The sequence below is a fragment of the Sturnira hondurensis genome, unplaced genomic scaffold (genome assembly GCF_014824575.4).
Source record: "Sturnira hondurensis isolate 20B ecotype Veracruz unplaced genomic scaffold, ASM1482457v3 Scaffold0005329, whole genome shotgun sequence".
Lineage (NCBI taxonomy): Eukaryota > Metazoa > Chordata > Mammalia > Chiroptera > Phyllostomidae > Sturnira > Sturnira hondurensis.
Genome location: NW_028077960.1, coordinates 11,446,532 through 11,473,444, shown reverse-complemented (window position 1 = coordinate 11,473,444; position 26,913 = coordinate 11,446,532). Strand labels below are relative to the sequence as shown.

Here is a 26,913-nt window from a genome sequence, read left to right as displayed (position 1 = left end):
TATAAACATTGATCTAGTGACTAACCTTTATTGTACTTCTGTTGAATGTTGTTCATATAACTATATCTGTTGCATTAGGAGATGGTCTGCTTGCAACCAGATTTGACTGCTGCATATGCCAACCTCGTTGCCTCTCTTCGTCCTTCCTTACAGAAACTAGTCTAGTGGTTCAATAAAGGTGCTGAATGGGTTTAAAAATAGAATTTTATCGTTCTGTCACATATTTAATGGCTTGCTCAACTGTAAATTATTCAGTATTTCCTCTGTTTCTGTACGTAGTATGCCAAGTACATGGAAAACCATAGCATTGAAGGAGTGAGGCATGTCTTCAGCAGAGCTTGCACTATTCATCTCCCAAAGAAACCCATGGTGCATATGCTTTGGGCAGCTTTTGAGGAACAGCAGGGTAAGAATGAGGAAATTCAGTTGATATTTGGGGAATTTTAAGTTACCTCTGGATAAAGATAAAAGGAATTGAACCTTAAGGGATAGTGTAAAGTAGAGGTTGGTAAAAATTTTATATAAAGAGCCAGATAGTAAATATTTTAGGCTTTGTGGGCCATATGGTCTCTTTCCTCACAACTATGCCATTGTAGCCCAAAAGCTGCCATAGACAATACATAAACGAATGAGCATGTTACATTTGGGCATAGGGCTGATTTTAGCCTGTGGGCTGTTGCTTGGCAATAGCTGGCATAAAGGATATTTCAGAAGTTTAAACAAAAGCATAAACATTTAATTACTATTTCTAGGTAATATTAATGAAGCCAGGAATATCTTGAGAACATTTGAAGAATGTGTTCTAGGACTGGCAATGGTTCGTTTGAGAAGAGTAAGTTTAGAACGACGACATGGAAATATGGAAGAAGCTGAACATTTACTTCAGGATGCCATTAAGAGTGCCAAATCAAATAACGAGTCATCATTTTATGCTATCAAACTAGCCCGACATCTTTTCAAAATACAAAAAAACTCTGCAAAATCAAGAAAGGTGCTTTTGGAAGCAATTGAGAGAGACAAAGTATGTATATATATTTTTTGGAGTGTCTTCCTTAAAATACCAGTGGTCTTTTTTTTTCCTTTTTGGCAACTATGATGAAAGATTTGGTCTGTATGTAATATATTTACTAAATGAGGACAACAGTCCCTCTAAACTGATGTTGCCATTTTTTAAGCTTGCAGACATCGTGGCACTTTTTCTCCATTTTTAGAAACTTTATAGCAAATATACTGATTTTTAAGTAGAGGGCCTGGGAGAACAGAAGTATGGCACTCTCCTACACTATAGCAAATGTAGCAGTGACACTAATTTTCCTTTTCCAGAGTATTTCCTTTTATATATCAATTGATAAGAGGTAGTGTATAGGAACTATCTCATTTTTTTTCCCTATTTTTACCTGATCCCAGGTCTAAGAGGCAGGCTTATAACAGTTTGCTTCCAGCTGCCGTTTAAGATGATTATCTACATTGTAAACTTGAATTTATTGGGAAGTATAGAGATAATTTTTTAATGTTTTACTTAATATTTCTTATGGTCGGTCAAGTCACATTAAAATCAAGGTAGGCTATAAGGTTTTAATTTATTGACATTAAACAATTTGCACATTGTTGTGGAAATACTAGTACGATGTGCTCTCAATTTGCTGATTACTTTTTTTCCCATTTCAGCGTATGCTGAAAATGTTTAACACAATTTAATATGGCATAATTTTCCATATTGAAATTTTCAAATTGAGACATAAAAATTAGGGCATTTTAAATATCTGTGGTCTAAACAAAATGTTTTAGAAATATTATTAATTGATACTATTTTTTACACAGGAGAACACAAAGTTATACCTCAATTTACTTGAAATGGAATATAGTGGTGACCTCAAACAAAATGAAGAAAATATCCTAAATTGTTTCGACAAAGCTATACATGGTTCATTACCTATTAAAATGAGAATTACATTTTCTCAGAGAAAAGTGGAATTTCTTGAAGATTTTGGTTCAGATGTTAATAAGTAAGATTTTAATTCTATATTATCTATTTGAATAGTAAGTGAGCATTGATAATTCTGGTTTGGAATTTGATGATTAGTACAAATTAATATATTGTTAAATTTAAAATGTTTGCCTAAGTTACTTTTTCCTCATGTATATGTAGGGTAGATTCAGTTTGCACATGTGTGTGTGCTTAATGGTGGGACATACGGTTTTTATTTCATTCCAGATTGTTTTTAAAATGTTAGCATGGCAATAAAAAAATGGGTGGTTAAGAGAAGGCAGGAAGCAGCAATCCCATTGAAAAGGAAATGGGTCAAGGATTGAACCCTGAAACACAGAAAATTTTAGTATGTAGGCCACTAAAGGTGCATTGATGGGCTAATATGGGATAGGAATGTCATCATATTTCAAATTGGAAAAGAGGATGGACATGGTTCTACAGATGATGCCTAATGGCTTCATCCTTGTGTATTGTAAAAAAAGATGCAAGTTGAGGGTGGTAGAAGGGTTTACTCTCAGGGATTTGGGAAAGGGCAAATTTAAGATTTAAATTTGCAAATAGAAGACTAGAAATTTATTAGAGCATTGCTGTGATTAACTGATTTTTGTAAGGAAATATCCCAGTTGCTGTTAGGCATGTGTCTTCTCTGATTTAGAGATAACTACTGAAACAACTGTTGATAACGTAAGAATTACTTTTCTGTCTGTGTATATATATGTGGGTGTATACATTTGTGATGGCTGAGTAAAAATCTATTTTTTATTATGCCACTGCATTTTTCCCCACATTTTCCCCTCTTTACCCACTTCCACCCAGTCTCTGCCAGCCCTGAAATCTCCGTACTGTTGTTCATGTCCCCCAGGACGCCATCATCATACTGTTGCTCAGGTCTATGGGTCATGCAGCTTGGCACTCAGGTTACTTAGATAATCCCTTTCCTTCATTCTTCCAGCCTGTGTAATATTTTAATTAAACTAAAAAAAATTAATGAGTTACTTTGTAATACAATGACATATATATGTGTGTGCTTGGTTTCAGTTAAATGTTTTGTAAGAATTATCTAATGTAAAATACATAAAAGTCTAGTGAGGGGTATGGGTACTGTTATTCTTTGAATGGATGAAGAGGGTTAAAGAAAGACTGGACATTTTTTCCGAGGTTACTTAGCTATTATATTGTGCAGTTGGGTTTAGAATTTACTTCATAATCTGCTCTTAACCATCTCATGTCCTATATATTTAGTGTCTACTGTTTATTTTGAACTGAAGAAAGTATATAAAAATGGGATATGTAATTCCAGCTTTAATTCTCGTTCGATGTTATGGTGATTACAGAAATATGTGTGTGAAGTAACATATAATTTAAGATTCAGGATCAGAATGGATTTGTTGTTGTTCATAGGGGAGGTGGGGCTTCATTTACTTAGGTACTAGATACTGGTAAGCTAAGGAGAGGATAAAATGTAGAAGCAAGTTAAAGTTTATATAACAGCAACATCTGCTTGATTTGAAGGGTTTTCTGAAGTTTGGAAGTGATGTTGATTGCTGTGCTTTTGAAAGCTAATCTCAGTTCAGAGAACAGGCAGTGCACAGTTGACAGTAGGAAGCTATCAGAGTTTTGATTGAGGTTAATGACATTTAAATTTGGCAATAATATGCAGAGTAGAGGCTCAGTACAAAAATGCCAGTTAGGCCCTTGCAAATACAATTAAGGAAGGTCTCTAATATTAGACAGTATTTTGTGTTAATTTACAAAAAGGAGTAATATGAAAAGTGAGCCACTTAAAAATTTAGGTAGTGGTATAATGAACTGATAAGAATGTTGAAGTCAAACAAATATAGGCTTAAACCCTAGCTCTGTCACTTAATGAATTGTGTATTCCAGTTTTCAAAATTTTTCATGTGGAAATTGAGTCTCTCTTATCTGTACAGGTTGTTACAGGACTTAAGGAAATTAGCCCATTTAAAGTGCTTGATAATGAGTAAACATTCAACCTGAAATTACTGGTATGAGCAGTTTTATAGCATGTTGAACATTTAGGGAACAATATTATTTGTAAATATTATTAAATATGGTTATATGCAAGAGGCTCAGGGAAGTAGTGTAAGCATGTAAAATATCAAGGTCATTTCTACAGAGATGTTAATTATCTGTGTTCAGGCTTATGGTTACTATAAAAAAATAAGGTCATCTTATAATAAGTAAAAACAATAAAGAAACTGCAATAGGCCATCTTTGTCTTTATTAAAAATATTTCAGGAAGTTGCAAAAGCAAAATGAAGTCATACGATTTTAGAGGCAGTTTGGCTTCAAGTGACATTGTTTATAAAGTTCTATGTGTCACATCAGAGCTTTGTTAAAACTTATCTTTTTTAATCAATAACCAATTGTACTGCAGTTTTATTTTATCCTATGTCCAAATTTTAAATACTTTATCCTACCTGGTAGCAGGTGTCTTCAACATTGTTAAATTAGATTCAAAAGTACACATATTGTAAAATTGTCAGGTCTCATGTTGCACTGGACAAAAATATGAAGGTTCTTGTCTTAGTTGTGTCATAGATTCTAAGACAGGTTCTCCCCATGTATTAGAAATGATAAACAAAGGTAGCTCTTGGCCATCATTCCATCAGCTTTAGCTAACTGTACTACAGAAAAGTAGTTCCTCAAAAATTATGGGACTCCTGGTGTGGGTCATATTCTCACCTCTAAACCAGCCATTCATCAAGGGTATAATGTAATTAGCCAGGCCTGTATCTTTGAACCACACAGAGTGAAGAAGGAAAGTACATGGCAGTGTGGTTTCCCAAAGGAAATAAATCAAAAAATGTATCTGGGGATAGGTTTGCCTGCTGGCTTATTTAAAAAAAAAAAAATCAAAGGATGTTCTTTTGTTTTCCTAAGTAGTAAGTAATTAAAAAACTTGAAAGATTTAACATTCTAGTTCTTGTATATTCCAACGGTATGTTATTTTAATTTTATCAGGCTTTTGAATGCTTATGATGAACATCAGACACTCCTAAAAGAACAGGATTCTTTAAAAAGGAAAGCAGAAAATGGGTATGTACATTTTGTTGAATCAGGGAGGGATGCTTAAAAGACATTTCATTGTGGAGATGCCTTTAAAGACAAATATTTATTGTTTTTTTTTAAATATTTTATTTATTTATGTTTAGAGGGGAAGGGAAGGAGAGAGGGAGAGAAACATCAATTACGGTTGCCTCTCATGAGTCCCCTGCTGGGAACTGGCCTGCAACCCAGGCATGTGCCCTAACTGGGAATCAAACCGCGATCCTCTGGTTCGCAGGCCCGCGCCCAATCCACTGAGCTACACCAGCCAGGGCTTAAAGATAAATATTTTAAAATGTTACCTTATGTTGTGGTAATTCAGATACTTTCATGATTTGAAAAATTTACATACAACTGAGTGGCTAAGAACATGAGTAAATACATACAACTGAGTGGCTAAGAACATGAGTAAAACAAATGTACACAAGTGACATTTATTTATTTGTTAAAGTGCCTATCTATAGTTTTTAAATTTCCTTTTTACCTTTTATTTAGATCAGAAGAACCAGAGGAAAAGAAAGCACATGCAGAAGATACAACTTCATCATCTACACAGATGATCGATGGTGATTTACAGGCAAACCAAGCTGCATATAATTACAGTGCCTGGTATCAAGTGAGTTTTATTTAGCCATAAATGAGTTTTTTGTTCATAGTTGTTATTTAAAAGGCATAAATTAGGATAGTATTTTTTAAGTAGAAAAACAACTTTTTTTCAGATTGTATTATATATCATTATTTTGTGGTTAAGTCTTGAAATTTCAGCAGTCAACACATATACCTGTGTTATTTTTTACAAACTTAGCCATAGTTCTAGTATGCTAACATGTTTGCCTTTTTCTTTCAGTACAATTACCAGAATCCTTGGAATTATGGACAGTATTATCCTCCCCCTCCAACTTGATGGGAAAACACAAATATCAGATGGAGTGTGCAAAAAGTATGAGACTATTTTTTTTTTAATGAGGGATGTAAACATAGCATAAAGCTTGTCGTATTTGATAACTTGTCTTCCCTGTTTCTGTGTAATATGATTGGTTTAGTAATAGGGGAAAATGTCACTTAGTAGCAAACCACAGATACTATTTCCTACCATTTATAAAGTTTACTTTTTATTGGAGAACTATTTTTTGATTTTTGCATTAAGTGGTCTAGAATTCTTTTGCAATGCATTTGCAACAGAGTTTTGTAGCCTTAACGGTAGGAAAAACACTGACTGCAAATAACGTCAGTGTTTGCAGTCAAATAACGTGGTAGTACAAAATTCTGAAACTACGTAAGGGCTGATTATTAAGGATTTACGTCCTGTAAAAACAAAACAAAACAAAAAAAAACCCACCAAAAATGGATTTTTAAATCTTTCCTGACCAGGTTTTGTCTGTGTTTCAGTTATCCTTGTGAATTTTGATCTAATTGCAGAAAAGATATACTATTAAAATATCCTGTCTTGGAGTAGAGACAAATTAGAAATCAGAAAATGGAATGTTTGCATCCCTTTAAGAAAAATGAAAATCATATCAAAAATGTTGTTTCAGGAGACTTTGTATGTACAATATTCATGTAAACTTGTGAGCAAGCTTTCATTTTGATCAAACTGATCATCTTCATTTTTGTAATAAAATTGAAGACTCATCCACTAATTGTTATGAATTTATTTGTGGGATCACCTAGGTAATATTAACCACGGTTGGTAGTTTACTGGTTTTGAACTATGCTTTTCTTGAATTCAACTATTATCTTCTTGCCAGAATTTCTTAGACCCTTTATCTTTTTGATTCCTCTTAATCTCTGTGCTTTTGCCTTCTCACTGTATAGGAATATTTAAGGATTTTAAGATGAGTATCCTTGGAAAAGCCATCTAGACAGTGACCATTACTCCGTGTTTCTTAGTGATCCTAATCAGAACATTTATGTTCACAGCAAACAAATCAAGGTATGGGTAAATTTTTATTGAGCCTTTTACCTACAAGATAAGGTAAAAGAAAAATGAGTTCTCCTTAATCAGTATTTTACACAAGCTGTAGTAAAATATTTTAAACTTCAGGGATTTATAGTGGATTACATTTCTTAAAAGTTTGGGGAGAAAGTAAATGAGTTCTAACACAACTCCTTGAATTTTCCAGTTGACTCTATCCTTACAATAGTAACCGACTGTAATTACGTAAGTTTCTTCAAGGCCATTGCTGACATCTTTAGATCTGAAGCATTGCTATTTCAATCAATATCCACTAATTCCACTTCAAAAATGAGTTTTGCATTTGGTGGAATCCTGTTGAAGTTGTCAAGGTAAATTTGATAAAAAATTGCTTCTCTCCTCACTTCCAATAACTTTACTCTAAAATTAAAATTATTTAGGCTGTATCTTGGCAATGAACTTCAAATAATAGGGCATTGTGGCTGATTCAGAGGTGAATACATGTCAATTTAGTGGTTCCAAACAAGAGGTATGTTTGTGAATGGAAATTATAGGCTGACTAGATAAGTTTAGCTTGGACTAGGATCTTACATGGATGCTTAACTACTACTCCCAATTAGCCACCACTTAATGAAGACTGTTATGTTAGTATGTGAAAAAAGGTATCAATCTAGCTGGGTATATATTAAATCAAAGTTCCCATCAGGTGGTACCTGATACTTGCTGTGAATTTTAAGATGCTGACTTTATAGACGAGTGTGAATTTTGTCAGATTGATCTTAAGGTGCTTCCCATGAGAGAGGGAACTACAGTTGGCCATCTTATTTTGACAGGTTTAAAAGAGATTATATTTCCAAATACTTTTAATTGGTAAGAGTACAGAGGACTCCCCCCCAGATTTTTTTAAAACTTACTAACTGGTTCAACTAATCCAATGGGAATGGAACCAACAACAGAAAAGACTACTTTGCTACACAGCTCTTGGATTTTTCTGGTTGGAATGGTGTGAATCCTGGCTTAAAAAAAAGTTCACAAACTGGGCCTATCAGAAAAAAAGTTATTGTCATTAGTACTAATCACAAATGTTTAACTATGTTGGACCCTGATCACCTTCATTTCACAACTGATAATTCCCAACTGGTAATGCCATTTTTAATTTCCTAAAAGTATACTGTAACAAAAAATTACCACGAGCCATATCTGCATCCTGTGGTTAATTTGCTGTAGTTGTCTGTATTGGGCATCTCTTTAACTCCTTCAAATACACCCATCAAACATTAACAAGTGCCTTTCAGAGGAAAACTTAAACCTCAAAGTTTAAGTCTTGAAAATTAAGAGCATGAATGACAGCAGATTCCAGCTCAAGCTTGAATCACAGAAAATATTAACTGTTGTCTATATTGGAGGTGCTGACACAAAAACATCTAAATATCAGGAATACTGATTTGAACAGGATTCCTGACACAGAGGTTAACCTAAACACCATCTTTTATATCTTCAGGTGATCTTTCTTATTACTGTTTTATTTATTTTTTTCCTTTAGTTACAAAGTAAAAAAGGATACTTGGCATCAGGCTGTCCTTTCTTTCCATAAGCCCATTCTGGTTCAATCTCCAGTCGAGCCTTTTCTCCTTTACTCATAGTCAAGAGTGCTTCATCCCACTAAAAGCAACAATATTAAGTTAGAACTTATGATTCTCATAAATACATGCAAAACCAGAAGGCAGGCAAGTGTATATACCAAAAAAAAATGTATATATATATATGTTGGATTTCATTATGTCCTATGGTAATACCCTTGGGTGAATCCTCAAGTCATTGTCCTTTATTTCCTCAATGAGAAAAGGATATCTCACACAGTAATTTTTCAGTGTAACACCTCAATGATATAATATGAAAGCACCTGTGTAAACTGTAATGTGGAAACATTATGGAAACTAGTTTATTGGCATTATCATAAAATTTTTTGCTCCACTTTTGTATCCTGGGGGAAACTTGTGAATTTATTTTTATAGGGAAAAACTAACAAGTGCTCACTGTAAAAACTATCTTAAGATCACCAAATTTTAATAGTTGAGTCATGTTGGTGCCTACAACAAACTATATGCTAGAGCATTAATATTGCAGAAGATAAAACTACTCAAAGAAATGATGGAGGTTTCTGGGTTGTCCCTACATTTTGTCCAAGCTTGGATCTTAAAGCCATTGACCAAAAATAGGTAAATAAACACAATGAAAGGATATAAAATATATGACTAATACATACTCTCTTGGAATTTAAGTCACATAAAGTTCAAAGGATAATTTGGCACATACTGGAAATGAGGATATGGTTAACTAGAAGAAGTACACATGTAAGCAAATTTAGTTATAATAGAAAAATAGCTCAACTTGACAAGTATTTGCTATCAACTTAGTATAATCAGGTAGCAGTAAGATTAGTTTCAATTAAACCTTAAGTTTCAAGTTGTATTTTGAGTTCTGGATATGACTAAACCATATTTTAGGCCTTAGTACAAAGAATAACCTATCAAGGATTCTCATAAGTAACATTTAAAAATGTGTTTCGGTTATTAATGTTTGATGTCCTAAGTGAAGACAATTCAAAACAGACAGTAAGTGGGCCCTAGCATAATAAACCAATTCAGTGAAGCTGATAATCAGTTCTATTATTTTACCTCTTGTACACTGCAGTGGTCTGGTATATCTGAAGCCTAACTTCCCTTTTTCACCTAAAGTTTTCTTCTGTTATCTCTCATAGGTAAAAAGGCATACTTATATTTGAAAGGTTTTCTGGTGTTTGGGCCTAGGTATTGAGTGGTGAGGGCTACAGAACACTCTTGCTTTTATTAGTACTTGGGTGGAACAGATATCTTACCCTTCTTCATGTTATAAGTGGTACAACAGTCAAGTAACATCTAACAAGAATCTTTTTTTTTAAGGGAGAGAAACATTGATTGGTTGCCTCCCATGTGCCCTGACCAGGTATCAAACCCACAACCTTTTATTATACAGGCCTCCAACCAACTGAACCACCTGGCCAAGGCACATCTTACAAGAACCTTAAAAGACAAATTTAAAAAGTCAAATATTCTAAGAACTACCTTACAAAGAAAAAAGTAATAAAGGGGTAGGCTAGAAGGAAATATTTGAGTGTCTGCTATATTACATGGTTTAACTGATGTTTATATAGTCTTTGAACTACCCTGAGTAGTTCAAATACTGTATTTTACATATAAGGAAACCGAGACCCAGAAGATCTTACTAACTTGTATCAGAACAGTCAGTGGTGATAATACCAACTTGTCAGACTTCAAAGACTGTTCCATGATATCCCCAATCTTAATGCTTTTTGGCACCATGCCACAAGTAGCATGTGCCAAAATCTCTAATGATACATTACCACTTTTTACTTACACCTCTGATAACTTTGCCTATTCCAACCTTAAAGCTTAAAGGCTTGGCATTTTTCTTCTTCTTTGAACCTGTAAAGCAGATTTTCCTTATAATTAATGATGAAGTTCCAACGAAAAAACATGGATTTAAGTCTTTTAACTTGATTTCAGAAGTATACTATGCATTTGAAAAAATTTCAGGAAGCTAGGTAATTAAGAGCATTCTTAATGCAAAAAGGGAGAGGGTAATAAGGACCTATATTTACACCAACCACTAAAATACACAGTGTCCTGCCTTTTACATTAACAAACTAAAGTCTCACTTTGGGGCATTAACCAAGTTTAGACTTTTTTTTTTGCCCTTTGTAAAAATATTTTTTAAATTTATTTTTAGAGAGAAGGGAAGAGAAGGAGAAAGAGAGGGAGAGAAACACGTATATGTAGTTGCCTCTGGCACACCCCCTACAGGGGTCTGGCCCATAACCCAGGCATGTGCCCTGACTGGGAATAGAACTGACAACCCTTTGGTTCACAGCCTGTGCTCAATCCACTGAGCTACACCAACCAGAGCTATTTTTTGCTTTTCAATAGCAAAGAGGTCTTTATTTACACAGCCAATAAGCAGTGAATTGAAGACCTCTTTCAAGTAAATCACAGATGCAAAAGACTTCTGGAAAAAGGTGACAGCTGAGAAAAAGGTACTGTGAACCATTCATCTACAAATACACGGTCCAGCCAAAGTGATGCCCACTTGAGTGTGGTTGGTGGGGCGATGATATGGGTATAATAATTTACAGTTTTAATTTGAATATTTCACCTAAAATGTCATGGTATGCTTGAGCTATATTACAGAATTACATTCTTATGATTTTAAAATTAAAAGGGGGCATTATTTGTGCTGGACCTCGTGTTTTGTAATGCCCTGAATCCAGACAGAGACGATTACATTCAGACTTACTTGTTTGAATATTGGTATCAAAAACAGTTCCATCCTGTAGTGTTCCTGTATACCAGCAGTGAACAACATCTCCCTTTTTGGGGAAGTTAGTTTTGTCCCCCTTTTTAAGAACAGATTTTGTATATTTTGGTGGACCCTAAAAACAAAGACAGAAAACACAGAGTTCTGAACTCATGTCCTCCTTTTAGAAGGACAACAAAGAGCATACTTAATACAGCCACGTGATCTAAGTCTGGTCACAGTTTCACAGATGTGGTAATAAACTATTTTGCCTTTATTTAGCTCACTTTAGGGTTAAAAAAAGTCACTATCTCATTTCAAGTCTGTAGTGAGAATACTAGTAACTACAATATATATATATATATATATATATATATATATATACACACACACACACACATATATTTATGAGCAGGAATGGCTTTATTGGAAGGAAATGGGAGCTTAGGGGACAGATTGGGGCTAGAGGAGCAGGAAGCATCATAGATGCATTTTTTATTGTATTTTTTCCATTAACATTTATGCCCCTTACACTACCTGCCACCTCTACCCCTCCCCTCCCCTTCCATGATCACCACAGTATTGTTCATGTCTGAGTCCTTTGCTTCATTCCGCCACCCCCACCCTTTGCAGAGCTGACAGCCTGCTCTATGAGTAATGATATTTATAATTTAATTTACAAAAACTTCTAGCTTCTTTGAAAACCAATTTCCTTCTGACAAGATTCTGTTAAATTATTCAACAAACTATAAAATGAATTCAGTTATTTCCCAAGGTTAAAATACTACTATCCCTAAAAAATCATAAGGCATTAAATAAAGCATTGTGACATTTTCTCAAAGATTTGAATGGTTTTAGCACCAATAATTGACATTACCAAATGTTTTTACTATATCTAATTAGAATGAATACAGTAAATATGCATTTGTTTCTGAACTTGAAGTTCACACAATAAATGGAATGATCTATAGACAGCACCATAATAAGCATATTTCCTAGAACAAAGCAGGATAATATGTAGACATTTAACAGTGTAAAACATTTAGTAATGGGAAAGGAAATAGAGAGATTAAACATCTATTGTTTACCAGTCACTTAAAACATTCCATCTAATCCCAACAATCCTCTGAACAAGGTATCCCTTGCAGTTCTGCAAATGAGGACTTAGGTTCAGGGAATTTATACAACAGAGCTGGTGAGTAGTAGAGAATGAATAGACTTGGATTTGTCTGAATCCAAAGGCCCTGTTCTTTCCCCTATACCAAAACAGCTTAAGAAACAGTAACAATGAAAATTTACCTCTACTGATGTTAATAGTTAATATCTACTGAATACCCTTATGTGCCAGGCACTATTCCAAATACCTTATATAAACTAACTTCTTTTGTGATCACTTTATTTTTTTCCTCCTTTTAAAAAATACTTAGTTTTTAATTACAGTATACATTCAGTATTATATCAGTTTCAGGTGTAAACGAAAGTATATAGACAATCACATCATTTACAAAGTGATCTTCCACCTGACCCCACACAGTTACTACAATATCACTGGCTGTATTTCCTATGCTGTATTTTACAACCCTGTGAGTAGTTTGTAATAAATTGACTTTTTTTAAAGGTTTTATTTATTTATTTTTAGAGGGGAAGGAGAGAGGGAGAGAAACATCAATGTATGGTTGCCTTTTGTGCATCCCCTGCTGGTAGTTGGCCTGCAAGGAACCGGTTTGCAACCCAGGCATGTGCCCTGACTGGGAATCGAACCGCAATCGTCTGGTTCGCAGGCCCGCTCTCAATCCACTGAGCTACGCCAGCCAGGGCTTATAAATTGACTTTTAATTTTCACTTCTGCTTGAGACAGGTACTGTTATACCTACTTTGTGGATAAGGAAACAAGGACAGAATTGTTAATTAACAGCAATCTGACAGTCTGTCTCCTATCTTTTATATAAAAAGTAAGGCCTGGATAGGGTAAAAAGCCCTGTCCACTTTAGAGTAAGAATTAGCGCTGTGCCTGGCTGGTGTAGCTCAGTGGACTGAGCATGGGCCTACAAACCAAAATATCACAGTTTGATTCCCAGTCAGGGCACATGCCAGGGTTGCAGGCCAGTTCCCAGCAGGGGACGCACGAGAGGCAGCCATACATTGATATTTCTCTGCCTCTCTTCTTCCCATCCCCTCTAAAGATAAATTAATTAAATTAAAAAAGAAAAGAATCAGCACTGGGAAGTACAGCAGGGCTGCCATCCCAAATCAAAAGTAAATCATATCTATGGCTTGAATACAATGTACATTGTAAAAGCAGGCATTAAATTCCTCCCTGACAATCCCACTGCAGTCTTGCTTTATGGTACTATACATGGTCAGGTATCTAGCGGTAGCAGTGTGACAATGACAGGGTGCAATTCTTCTGGAATGCAATTTGAAGATGTTCAAAGTGCTATAATTATGCTCAAGAAGTAATATGAAAGTTAGGGAAAATATTTATGTAGCTACCCAGTACACTATTCTCTGTAATGGCAAAAAACTACACATTTTATGGTAACATAGTATTGTTTTTAATAATATGGGGAAATCCATACATAATACGAAAAATCAACAAAGTTCTAACTACAGTAAAATTGTAACTTTAAAAATATATGCATATAAAAGAACATTCTGGATGTTAAATATGTTCATTTTTAGGTGTTAAGTTATATCATTCTGTTTTGTATTTAAAGATAGCATGTTATTTTTGTATCAAAAAATGAATACTGTAAAAATATATAGTAATGTGACAAAAATCTAGTAACATTAGGGTCCCAAATTTGAAAATAATTTTAATTTAAAAATTCAGAAGCTACAAAAGAATGACTACATATATTTATGTGAGAATATCTTCAAGAAATTACATATAATTTTATGAAGGGACAATATATGATTAGTGAACAGTAACCACATTTAAATATTGTCATTCCATTGTTTCCCTATTTGTTGTCTCAGGTGGCATGGGCATGTTGTACTATCTACATTAAAGGAGGTCCTTGAATAACAACTCAAACACACATTAAATTGGTGGTTATGGCTCAGTCTTAATGGTGAATGTGCCAGTCTGCCCACTGATAGCCTCCATTTCAGTGTTTCACAAAGTATCTTTTATGGATCACTCATTCCTTGGCATTAACATTGTTAGAAAAAAAGGAGTCTAATGTAATTAAGTTTGGAAAACACAATGTCAAAGTTAATTGCAAGGATCTGGTTGGTTCATAGTAAGAAGTCACAGCAGTTCCGAGGCTGTCCTTCCTGGAGAGTTACATGCTTGAACCTAGCTTTTAGATAACTTGCTGGCTTTGCGGCAATTTCTTAGTCCGAAGTGGTGGAAAGAACTATATTCCCAGGATGGGGTCTGACCTAGGTACTTCCAGACCCAGAGATAGAGACTTCGAGAATAATCATTCAATTGCAATGAAATGGATTACATCATAGCCAATGAAAATGAGACTATAGTACATAACTATTAACTCAATAAATATTTGAGCATGTTCTCTGTGTTAGATACTAGAGATATGTGGGTAAGTTAGCAGACTTGGTCTTGGCCCTCCCTCTATTGCACAATGTAGATAGACATGTATAATTACATACGTTATGAGACCTGTAGGGGAAGCAGAGGGTGCTGTGATAGGAATGACAGTGACAACCTAGTAGAGGCTAGAGGTGGTAGAAGTTACTTGGAAAGAGTATCTGAACTGTATCCTGAAAAAAAAGAGGTTATTCAGGCGATAGAGGGAAGGTTTACAACAGAGAACAGCATTTTCAGAGCAAGAAAATAGTACAGTGTACAAGGAAGGAATGGAGAAAATGGTATGAGATGAGGCTGGAAAGACAAGTAGCACATGTTAAGAACCTGGGATTTCATCCTCAGGTCACTAAGCAGCCAATTAAGAACTTCCAGGATGCCCTGGCTGGGTGCCTGGGTTGGTTGGAGTGTAGTCCTGTACACCAACAGGTTGCAGGTTTGATTCCCAGTCAGGATACATACCTAGTCTGCCTAGTTGAGGGCCTGATCCCCAATCAGGGTTTGTAAAGGAAGCAACAGATCTATGGTTCCCCCCCCCCCCCGCCTTCCTCTAGAATCTAATAAACATATTCTCTGGCAAGGATTTTTTTTTTTTTAACAGCTTCTAAGAAGTTAAAGAATTGGATTTGCATTTTAAACAGATCACTGTGATCCAGTGTGAGGAATAGATAGGGAATCAACAGTGGAAGTGAGGAAAAGGCAGTTAGTAGTCTAGGTCTACACTGGGATGCTAAAAGTGAGGATAACAAAAAAATGTGTGGTTTTGAGATACATGTATACAGAATCAGCAGAATTTGGTGATAATTAAATGTGAAAAGAGTTCTAAAGGATGAATCTTACAGTTTTCTGCTTGAATACTGTCACAGTCATTTCCAACTGTTGAGTGTGAGTTCCTCCCCCAACTTTTACAGGGGTGGGCAAAAGTAGCTTTACAATTTTGAGTACACAAAACAAAGTTCTTGTGTTATTTTATTAGAGTTGTAAACCTACTTTTGCCCACCCTTGTACTTTCTCTCTCATCCAATATTCATTCATACTTACAAACTTTCCTCAACAATTCCTAGTATTTGTGATGAGGAATTGAGTGAAGGATACTGTAAAAGTTGCCAAGTAGCACTGAAACTAGAAAACATGCTTGGCTGATATTAAGCATAACTTTATACCAACCCCATTACACCTATCATGATTATTTTTCTTCATAGTGCCTGCTCTGTACTCCCAAGGCATGAACAGAGGGAGCAGATAGCAAGAATCAGCAAAGTGTTAGCCAAGAGGCTATGGAATCCAGGTGTTAGGAAGCCAATAAGAGCACATAATTGGGCTCAGGCTGGCCAGTTAAATGAAATAAAAGGATCTAGTTTAGGACCCTCACAAGATCTCTCTAGGTTGTCTCCAGCCCTTACAGCCTTTTACTTTTATTTGTAACTCTCTTTTTCTTAACTTCTTAATGATATGCATACTATCTGCTGCCTCATACCTCCCTTATTCTAATTTTCTGGAAGGTAGACTCTGTTGCCTGTTGCTTTTGCAACCCTTTTAAGCCTCTACTTTCCTTACTAGCTGCTCAGTATTTGCCTACTATAACATTTATCAAATAGTATAGTTGTGGTAAACCTCAAAATTGCATACTTTTTGTGTGTGCATACCCATAAACATTAATATGTGCTTTTCAGTCAACAGGAAGAGATCATGCAAATTATCTAGCTGTAGTCATAAAACATTTATATTTCTTTCCACTAATACCCAAATGTTACCTCTTATCAATAGGTTACATCTTTTTACAACTACTACTATTATTATTAGATTATTATCACTGATACTAAGATTGCTGGGAATGAATGAGCTTAGTTAAGTCATCTTCAGAAGTGTCAAGATTTTAATCAGCTAAGCCCTATGGAGGCAGTTCTAAGAGCTGTCTTTGGTTGCACAAAGGCTGTCCATTTGCAGAAATAATTTTTATCTGGTTCTTCAAACCTTTGGGAAAGATGAGAAGATGAACCCACACCCTGCAGTCAGACTTGGACTACTTCTATTGCCAAGGACACCATGCACATTTGAAAAAGCTAAAAATAATCAAAATGAAGTGTCTTTCACTCAGTCCAACTTGGCTATAGAATCAGGACCTTAAAATAGCTTTGACGGCTTGTAAGTTCTGACAAGACACAGAGGCAATATAAAATACAAAGCTAGAGTTATCTCCCAAAAGGCTTCATAATGGTAAAGCACTGGTTCTTAGGTTTCCCCAACCCCCTTTAGGCCTTTCTTCTGATTCAGTTACACCTAAGGGAGATATATTCCAAGCCAGCATTTAGCTCACTGTTAGGTCACCACACTCACCTATCAACTATGAGAAATCAGCGCTATAAATCAAATACTTTTCTCAAACTCCCATGAGAGCCAAATAAGAAAATATATACAAACCTCATCCAGAGTCTCTTCAGACTTGGTTTCCTTGGGTTTATCTTCATTAAGCTTCACATTTTTCACCTGCTCAGACACTTTACTTATACTTTCAGTACCCTTGAAACGCTGTAAGGGAAATATTCTAATGTTTTTCATATTCGGGCTAAAAGCTAGGAGAGACCTATAGATATTTAGGCTTTCAAATAAATGAACATTTATCTGCACCAATAGAAACTTCGTAAGAACAAAGGAAGCATCTCATGTTAAGCATTTTAACCACCAAATTATGACTCTCAGATCATCTCACAAGATAAATTCTGAAACAAGAACCTGAATATGAATCCTGTTCAAATAACTCTTTAATAAAAATCCTTTTCTGTGGAAGATGGTCATTTCATAGTGAACACATACTGGGGAATTTCTTAAAATTTGTTTATCTAAAGGCTCAGCATAAGTGTAACAAAGACTTCAAGCTCATTAATGAAATGGAACTGCCCTAACCCATGTGGCTCAGTTGGTTGGGCATCGTCCTGCAAGGTGAAAGGTCACCAGTTAGATTCCCGGTCAGGGCACATACCCAGGTTGTGGGTTCAGTCCCTGGGTGGAGCACGTATGAGTCAATCAATGTTTATAGCATTAACGTTTCTCTCCTCCCTCCCTCCCCTTCTAAAAAAATAAGATGGAACTTCAGATTTATAATTTCTCTGTGCCCTTAAGAATTTGTTGTCTTAAACTACTAGGGAATTATTTTAAAAATCTGGTCCCTTTCAAAATATCAAAACATCCTGCTAAACTGTAGACAAAACTCACTAGATTTGACTACCAGCAATTATGGCTACAGTTAAGAAAAACTGCAGGTGTAAAAACCTTGAGACATATTCTGCAAATAAATGCATTCAAACTTATTTTTGGGAATATGCAAAATGTGATATTCTGGCAATAATATATAACAATACTCACCTTACTTTCAAAAAGGTGGTTATAGGCTGTAACCAAATGGTCCTTGTTAGCTGTCTTGGCCACATTTTTAATATTTCCTAATAACTTATGTTCTGCAAGAAACTACCAAGAAAAAAAGCTGGTCAAAATAATTTCTCACATGAGAGTATAAAATTACAAAATGATCTTTTCTGTAATTGTTTTCAACAATACTATTGTTGACAGAAAAAATGAAATACTCTATTTTATATCCTACTTCATAACAACAACAAAAAATGGTTTAAGGCCCTGGCTGGACTGGGTCAGTGGATTGAGGATTGCTGGTTCGATTCCCAGTCAGGGCACATGCCTGGGTTGTGGTCCAGGTCCCCACTAGGGAACACATGAGAGGCAGCCAGGCATTGATGTTTCTCTCACTCCTTCCCTCCTCCTCTAAAAATAAATAAACTTTTTAAAAAGCTTTAAGGAAGACTGAAAAAACCGATTGGGTACATACAAGAATTATGAGACTGGAATTGTATTTTGTAAGGGTCACACTGGTGTGTACTATTTTTCTGTTACGGAACTCACAGAAAAGCACATTTATACAGCAAGCACACTTTGGTAACTGCGCGAAGCTGCTCCTGGCATAATGGAAGCCTCCAGCAATGGACACAGCTATATTGAAATATCTGTAACCCATTCTTGGTAGACTAAGAAGCATTGTTACACAATGCTGGATATAGAGTGGTTAAGTTTAAGGGCTGTGGAGTTACCTGTATTTTTTGGACTGTAAGACATACCCAGGTTTTAGAGGAAAATAGGAAAGAAAACTTTGAAGCAAAACATGTAAAATATTTAATAACATAAATAACATTTTACCAATGTAAATATAAACAACTCAACAGCATTAACAATCATCATTTCTCCCAAATGGTTGGGGGGGTTACATCTTATAGTCCGAAAAATACAATAGATTAGACCATCTGGGTTAAAATCCTAGCTGATTTCAGACAAGGGACTAAGTTTTCCTAAAGACTCAGTTTCTTTATCATAGTGGGAGATTAGTAACACCATGTATATCAGGTGGTTATAGGGATAATCCACACCAGAATTACCTCTCTCTCAAATTAAGACTAAATTGGCAGATAGAAACCAAAATACTATTGAAATATCAAGTTATCAAAATAACTTCAAGTCAAAATCATGTAACTTGGAAATTTTAATCATTTTATTATTCTTTTTTTTTTTGCCTATGGTCATTGCTTGATTCCTCATTTTCATACTTTCTCAGTTATTTTTTTTTTTAAGGAAACAGGAGAAAGAGAAGTATCAATGTGTGGTTGCTTCTTACATGCACCCCACTGGGGATCTGGCCCACAACCCAGGCATGTGCCCTGACTGGGAATCAAACTGGCAACCCTTTGGTTCACAGCCCACACTAACTTAACCTTTTGATAAAACAATTAGAAATTTTAACACTATTGTATTTTTTCCTGCTTTTTCTTTACCACTTCTAAATGATAAAGGCTGATACAGAAAGGCTATTTTGATTTTTAAAAAAAGTAATGTTACTTTAGCACTCTTGTGATTTCTTTAGCAAGATTCCAGATAAATATCCAAAATATAAGCATCTTTTTGATATGTCAGCAATAAACTGGTGACTGTCAAATATATTAGGTTTAAGTATGTGAATGAACACTGGAGAATATGCACTTAAAAATGTTATAAAAATATTTTGGGCCCTAGCTGGCTTGGCTCAGTGAATCGAGTGCTGGCCTGCAAACCACAGGGTCGCTTGTTCCATTCCCAGTCAGGGCATATGCCTGGGTTGTGGGGCAGGTCTCCGGTTGGAGGTGTCCAAGAGGCAAACAATCTGTGCCTCTCACAAATCGGCGTTTCTCTCCCTCTTTCTCCTTTCCTTCCCCTGTCTCTAAAAATAAATAAATAAAATCTTAAAAAAAAAAAAGAATGGTGACAAAGTATTTTGATACTCTACGTCTCTTTAAATTGGATTTTACATTAGATTCCACATTGGGATGATTTGTTTCATAAGAATTCGATGGAGTATTAAACGTTAATAAATAATGACTCTATTCTAACGTTTAATTAAAGTATGACTTGGCTTAAAACAATTCCACTAAAATGGTATCCCTGAAGCATGGTCTTTCCAGTTCCATCCTTGTGTTCCCATACACTAAGCATAGTTCTTGCTATAGATACATGTTCGCCGATGTCAACATGGTTATTCAAGAGCATGGAGATGCAAGTCGGAGAATAACTACTATCTCCCCTTCAAGACCCCTCAAAGTGAAAAACTACAATCTTCTTAAAGGAACCCAGAAACACTCTTTCTAAATGCTAGTCTAGAACTTAAATTTTAAAAACTGCAGAGAATAAGATGCAGACTGCTGCTTCTATTTCTGATAGTGGGCAATGCCTCGGGCATAACAAATTGCACAATCGCTCAACAATTTAAGAGGTATGAATGATCTTAATTTCAGAAGGAAAAACATCTCACAAAAATAACTTGTGACAACAGACTGATAGTTAAGATGGAGACTGCTGAAAAATACACGGCGTACTACAAAGAATGCCTAATAGATTTCTTAGTTTGTAACAATGGGAGACAGCTGTACATGAAGCACTCATGTAACTCCCCAATATAAAAGTGAAAAGGTCATTTAAACGGTTTATATTTTTAAAACGTTAAGTCGAAATCTACGGATTTAAACAAATCACACGCATTACTGTTCAGTATTAGAATGGATGAGAAAGGGCGCGCACACATCTCTCCCACAGAAATCATATCCTTTCCCATTTCCCTAACAGCCCGCACTCCCCTGTCCTGGTGGTGTTATCCAAGCCCCCGGGCCTCCCCCCTCTCCCCTCCAACGCCCCCACCCTTCGCCTCAGCCGCCAGTATCTCCAGGGTTCCTTTATTTCATGGCCTCCGTCCTCATTCAAGGATCCCAAAGTGGTTCTAATTCTGCGATTGCTGCCTGCGAGCCGCAAGCGGTACAGCTCCACTCGCCCAAGTAGGGCCGGCCCGAGGGGCGGGAGCGTGGCTCCGAGACCACGCGAGGCCTCTCCGGCCTTCCAGGCCACCGGCTGCGGGACAACGAGGGCGGGGGATCCGAGGAATCCAGAATGTACGGACAGCTAAGGGGGGGATGAGGCGTCCCTCGGCAGCACCAGCCCGGCCGCCCCGCCGCCTCTGGTACCGAATCTGAACCGTGGTCCTGTAGAAACTTGATAATGTCCTTCTTGGGTAGCTGCTCGCTACGCAGCTGCTCCACGGTCCAGGCCCGCTGTGGAACGGCTGCCGCCATCTTCCCCCGCTGCCTCTGCTTTACTGAGCCAGCCCGCCTCGGTTTGGCATCGCCCCGCCCCCGGGGCGTGGGTGACCCCGGTGCGGAGCTGTAGGGGGTGGAGTCATAGTGCTACCGCTCCGGATTGGGGCCTGTTTTTTGAGTGACGGGAAGGCTGTGCTTGGAGAGCTGCTTTGTTAAGTCTGGGTGAAAGCTTACAGTGGCTCTTGCCTGACTGCAAGATGTCATCAACTCTTAATTGGAACCCTTGTAATGGTAGTTATATTTACCACTGATTACACGCATTTGTTTTTTACCTACAGCTGTTATGCCTTTAAAGTCTATATCCTGAGATACAGAGTTCAGTCATCTAATCTCATTTTATCAAGTTGTAGCCCAATATTCACACCTAAATGGACTCAGTCCTTGTCCATTGGAATAACCCATATCCAACCATCTCCCTTTTGAGACTACACGAATGAAAATAAAATGCAACCTGTCCCTCCCCCCTAAAAATACAAACAAAAGAGGAACAGTGTGTCTAAAAGCAAATTTAGAACTTCATCAAATAAAACAACTTGGTAATGAGGGTGACGTTATTAATGTTCAAAACGCCTCATAATATATTTGTACTTTCCCTCAAAATACAAGAAAACAGATTTACAGAGGTTAAGGCCTAGGTTTGGAGTGGAGTAGTCTGATGTAGAAAGCTATGCTAGAGCACTCCCACTCTGGGGAGGTGCCCTTGCCTTTTCTGTTCCCCTGCTCTTTCCGTCAGGGGACATTATCTTTACCTTTCTCTCTTCTGAGTTCCAGGGGCTCCTTCTTTTGCCTCTGCTTGTTTCCTGAGCCCATTTCTCCCCTGGTTGCAAGTGTCATGGGATCCTTTAGAGTTTAGGAAATGGGATCATGCGGAGGATTAAGAGAAGGGAGAAGAGAGAAAAGGAATTGGCTTGCTGCTCCCCAGAGAGAGAGCTCACTAGGTCCTTTGTCTTGAAGCTTTTATCTCTCTCTTGCAAGTTGGAATATTAGGGGGGGTCACAGGGGAGGATTTCAGCAGAGTATTCATCAGTTTTCCAGGTGTGCCCTTTCAGAGTTATGGTCTCCACTGATTGGCCTATGACAGGGCAAGGTGTCTTTAGTCATTGCAGCTTGTCCTGGCATTGCCCACCTGGTTTTTCTGCTTTTCTGTGCCTGGAGCTGAGATACAACTGAGTCCTACATGTTATCTCTACGGAGGTGACCTTCCATTTGTGGCTATAAACTACTTAGCCATTTTGTTCTGTTATCTGTCTCAGTTTCCCTATTCTACTTGCCACAGAATGCCTAGCCTCTTTACCATCCTGACTCAATTCTACCTGTCTAACATGCTGGTGCTGTTTTTACAGCCTCCAGCAAAGGGAACATATAATCTAGTTAATCTGCACCTTGCTTTCTCTCATCTTCATGTAATCTTTCTTGTGTTCCCTCCATGACTCCAAATATGTACAAAGAAACCACAAAACTGTCATTTTCTGCAGAATTTGAGATCTTGCTTTCTGGCATGGCATCAGTTTGGCTCACATAAACTTAAACTTTCATTTAAAAAAAAATGAAAGAAAGAAAGCTATTTCTAGAGTAGACATACTGAACCTGGAAAAGCTGGTGTTTGCGCTGCCTGTTGCTTACCAGACCCAGAGACAGAGATTGAATCTTTATGGGCGCCTTATTCACACGGTTGGTGATCTGAGATGGCGGTTTTATACCATAACACACCATCTTGAATTCCATATTAAAATGGTCCTTTTCATAAGGAAAACAAAGTGTAGGTAAGGGGTTTGGAATTCAGGGGAAAGTTAATTTTTTATAAGATTTTATTTATTTATCTTAGAGGGGAAGGGAAGGAGAGAGAGAGAGAGAGAAATAACAATGTATGGTTGCCTCTCATTTGTCCCCTGCCGGGAACCGGGAACTGGCAACCAGGAACTGGCCTGCAACCCAGGCATGTGCCCTGACTGGGAATCGAACCTCGATCCCGTGGTTTGCAGGCCCGGGCTCAATCCACTGAGCTACACCATCCAGGGCTGGGAAAAGTTAATTTGATTAAAAATAAACTGCAGCATTCTCAGTGTGGTCGGTAGTCTTTAGCTGTGTCCGGGGTAGTGGTCATCTCACCCTGGAATGAAATGGCTCAGATACCATCTTGATTGCCTGTAGTCTTCCTGAGGCATAAAGGTGGGACTACTTAGGGTCTCCTGCAGTCCCGGTGGGTCTTACCTTCAGTTTCTGGAACAACAGCTTTTACAGGCATCGATTCCTAACCTTATCAGTTATTACTTAAGGTAAAAATTTCCAACTTTTGAGCCCCTCGTCAATATCATACGAATTCTGAGCATCAGAATGCCTTTTTCTTTAGATATGTTCAGTGAATATCAAGACCAAACTGTTTACTTCCCTTTTAACAATGAAAATATTAAGATAACGAGTTCCCCTCTAATGATGTGAAAAAAAGAACTGACATTTTGTTTTCTCAACCTGGACAAAGAAATAAGATATTTAATTCAATTTAAACAATTTCGTGTTTCACCTCATCTTCCCATTTAAAAACAACCAACAAGTAATAAAGCCCATTAGATGATCAATAACGTTAAGTTTACAAAAATATGGGTATCTATTGCTCTGGGGACCTCAAGGTTACTTTTATTATTTTAAGCGTTTTGACTTTACCAATGACGCAATGACATGTAGTCATTGGAAAAGGAACTAAAATTTAGAGTCTACAAAATTCTGAATAGGGGACCAAATTTAGAGTAACTCCAAAACAATGCGCATGCCTCTTCTGGAGGGCTGCTGAGGGTTTCCGGGGAGCCAGCCAATCATATTCCCAACGTAAACTCAGTGGCGGCATTTTCAAGTGGATAAATTGGCCTCAGTCCCGCCCTCTGGTTCCACGGTTTTGTGCGGAGGTAACAGATGGAGATCGAATGGGTGGTAGTTCAGCTGCAGCAGCTGCTGGCGTCTGGGAGAAGCCCTTGGTGATCGAAGGCTTAATGAGCGGACGGCAAAGAACGCTTTTCCAGACATGGGGCGCAAGCCTCTCCCGATCCTCTGGGGCTCCCGGTTGCAGCTCTAGAACTGAGCGGCCTCACAGCCCTGGCAGCTCTTGGGCGTGTTTTCCTGCCGCCGCGGAGGCTGCAGAGGCTGCAGACGCACAGCCGGAGTCGGATGACAATGTGTTGCTGGTTGCTGTGTACGAGGCAGAGCGGCAGCTGAATGTAGGGAATGGCGGGTTCTGCACCTCAGCGGGCGCCCTGTGGATTTATCCTACTAATTGCCCAGTGCGGGACTACCAGCTGCACATTGCCCGGTCCGCTCTATTCTGCAATACCCTGGTGTGTCTGCCCACCGGGTTGGGAAAGACCTTTATTGCCGCTGTGGTCATGTACAATTTCTACCGCTGGTTCCCGTCTGGCAAGGTAGTCTTCATGGCCCCCACGAAACCTTTGGTGACACAGCAGATTGAGGCTTGCTACCGAGTGATGGGTATCCCGCAGTCCCACATGGCCGAAATGACAGGTATTTCAGAAAGAGTGGGCTAATTTGAAATTAAAGAGCTGGGTAGGACAAAGTACACGCTCTGTTGGAAATTGAGCTAAAGAAATTCCTAACCCATGTGGAATAGTCCAGATCATATCTTCATCTTGCATCCTTTCCTCTAAAACATCACCTGCAGGCACACGTCGTTTCATTGCCTTTGGATTTGTGCTTCACAGATGTTGCACTTTTTACAAATTGAAAGGAAGAGATTTCAATCCAGCTAAAAGATTACCATCCGCTTTATTGCCGTGGTCTGGAGCCGAACATGCTGTGTCTCTGAGGTCCTCCTGTACTTGTGGCAAGTCCAGCCCGAATAAATAGGATCGCTTTCCTCAGTCTTCAGAGAATCCTTGTAGCTTGTCAGAGCATTTTGAAGCTATTAAGTGTGTATATATACCCCATCAGTGACCCAGTGTCACTTTTATTTGCAGGATCTACTCAAGCTTCCACCAGGAAGGAAATATGGCGCAGTAAGAGAGTCATTTTTCTTACACCTCAAGTCATGGTAAATGATCTTTCTAGAGGAGCTTGTCCTGCTGCTGAAATAAAGTGTCTAGTTATTGATGAAGCTCATAAAGCTCTTGGGAACTATGCTTATTGCCAGGTAATATTTCATTTAAAAATAATTTTTAGTGTAAAATTGTTAATATTTTGGAGAATAATTGTTAATCATGGAAGTTAGGATAAAGTTATTATGAAAGGCCTTATCTACTACTATCTTAGAACAGATAGTGATCTGCTGTCTTTTTTTTAAAATAATGGTTAATGAGGCTATTAGTGTCAGATGTAGATGATGAAAGCTTAGTCATTATTGAGGTAGTGATTCACAGCAGGGTATGAGTGGAGTTTTGGAACTAAGATAATCCCAAAATTGATAGTGGATACCCAGTGCCACTTGTTGGCAGGTAGGTAAAGTTATGCTTAACTGTTATGGTTGTTTTAAGGATTAAGTCACATAATGTATGCAACACACCTAACACAGTGCCTTCCAGTTAAGTACTACAGGAATACAAAGGACAAAGGTGAAGAGGTGGGCTATGGCCTGGTGAGATGCTTTAGGACCAGGTCATGAAGGCATTTGTATTTTATGCCAACCAATTTTATGCCAACCAATTTGCTCTCTCTTTGTAGAGCATAAGGGATCTAGGTGGTGGAGACTCAAAAAATGTTTAGCTGGAAGATGCACAAGATTTAAAAGGGATTAGAGGAGAGAAAGCTAAAGGCAGGGTGTGAAATGAGGGATCGGATGAATTTATGATGACTCCCAGTTATTTGACTTGGGAGATTGTGAGGATGTTTGTGTTACTAGTCAAGATGAAGAGTTCTGGGAGCAGAGAAGATTTGGGGCATTATGGAAAGATAGGAATGATAGTGTCATTTTTGATTGTTGAGTTTGAGGTGTCTATGAGAATTTAGCTGTAAATGTGTACTAGGCAGTAGGTGATGGAAGTGTGGATCTCACCGGACAGTTCTGAGCTGGAGATAATAGATTTGGAAATTGCCAGCATGTAGGAGGTAGGTACTTAAAACTGTAATGCTGGTGATACTAGGGAGAGTATCAAATAGGATAGAAAGGAACACTCACTAAAAGAGTTTAGTGCAAACGGATGAATTTCACTGTCAGTTTGTGAATTTATAATAAAGTAGTTTCTTTGGGGAACTTTTAAGTATCATTGTGTTATATCTCTGTATTACCTTCTGGAGAATGTCATTTTTCTTAGAGTTGGTCTTAGCCAGGAAATGGATATATTTTTCCATTCATTTGTATTTTTCCACATTAAATTTTTTTGATGAAAGCCATGATCATTTATTGATTATTGGTATT

At 37.4% G+C, this 26,913-nt stretch overlaps 3 protein-coding genes and 1 non-coding gene across 8 annotated transcripts in view; 3 read left to right on the top strand and 1 right to left on the bottom strand.

The window, feature by feature from the left end:
• PRPF39 (pre-mRNA processing factor 39) overlaps positions 1-6,571 on the top strand; it is a 54,333-nt gene extending 47,762 nt beyond the window's left edge. For all 5 annotated transcript variants that reach the window (XM_037047205.1, XM_037047204.1, XM_037047207.1 and 2 more), the window contains 6 exons: positions 280-406; positions 753-1,021; positions 1,822-2,006; positions 4,976-5,050; positions 5,555-5,675; positions 5,907-6,571. In XM_037047205.1, coding sequence (XP_036903100.1) covers positions 280-406; positions 753-1,021; positions 1,822-2,006; positions 4,976-5,050; positions 5,555-5,675; positions 5,907-5,963 — 834 coding nt within the window. In that variant the 3' untranslated portion in view covers positions 5,964-6,571. The remainder of the gene's footprint in view (positions 1-279; positions 407-752; positions 1,022-1,821; positions 2,007-4,975; positions 5,051-5,554; positions 5,676-5,906) is intronic.
• Positions 1,085-1,166, top strand: LOC118987877 (small nucleolar RNA SNORD127). The gene has a single exon (XR_005066677.1). It is a non-coding gene; the product is annotated as a small nucleolar RNA SNORD127 (small nucleolar RNA).
• Positions 6,572-6,987: 416 nt separating the features above from the next.
• FKBP3 (FKBP prolyl isomerase 3) lies at positions 6,988-21,575 on the bottom strand. The gene is made up of 7 exons (XM_037047209.1): positions 21,426-21,575; positions 18,244-18,345; positions 17,302-17,409; positions 11,328-11,463; positions 10,392-10,459; positions 8,539-8,636; positions 6,988-7,328 (listed from the first exon to the last, which is right to left on the bottom strand). Exons 1-7 carry the CDS (start codon positions 21,531-21,533, stop codon positions 7,274-7,276), a joined length of 675 nt encoding a protein of 224 aa, XP_036903104.1. The 5' UTR covers positions 21,534-21,575; the 3' UTR covers positions 6,988-7,273.
• A 2,871-nt stretch (positions 21,576-24,446) lies between these two features.
• Positions 24,447-26,913, top strand: part of FANCM (FA complementation group M) — a 63,555-nt gene continuing 61,088 nt past the window's right edge. The window contains exons 1-2 of the mRNA XM_037047202.1: positions 24,447-25,067; positions 25,520-25,692. Of these exons, the coding sequence (XP_036903097.1) occupies positions 24,476-25,067; positions 25,520-25,692 (765 nt within the window). The 5' untranslated portion in view covers positions 24,447-24,475. The remainder of the gene's footprint in view (positions 25,068-25,519; positions 25,693-26,913) is intronic.

What these genes read in the sequence shown, in the direction of transcription:
- FKBP3 (XM_037047209.1), bottom strand. Translation starts at nt 21,533, where the DNA reads ATGGCGGCAGCCGTTCCACAGCGGGCCTGGACCGTGGAGCAGCTGCGT. An exon ending in AGGACCACGGTTCAGATTCG is followed by an intron (nt 18,346 to 21,425) that starts GTACCAGAGGCG and finishes TTTTCTTGGTAG; the next exon opens with TTTCTTGCAGAACATAAGTT. An exon ending in ACCACCTTTTTGAAAGTAAG is followed by an intron (nt 17,410 to 18,243) that starts GTGAGTATTGTT and finishes TTTCCCTTACAG; the next exon opens with CGTTTCAAGGGTACTGAAAG.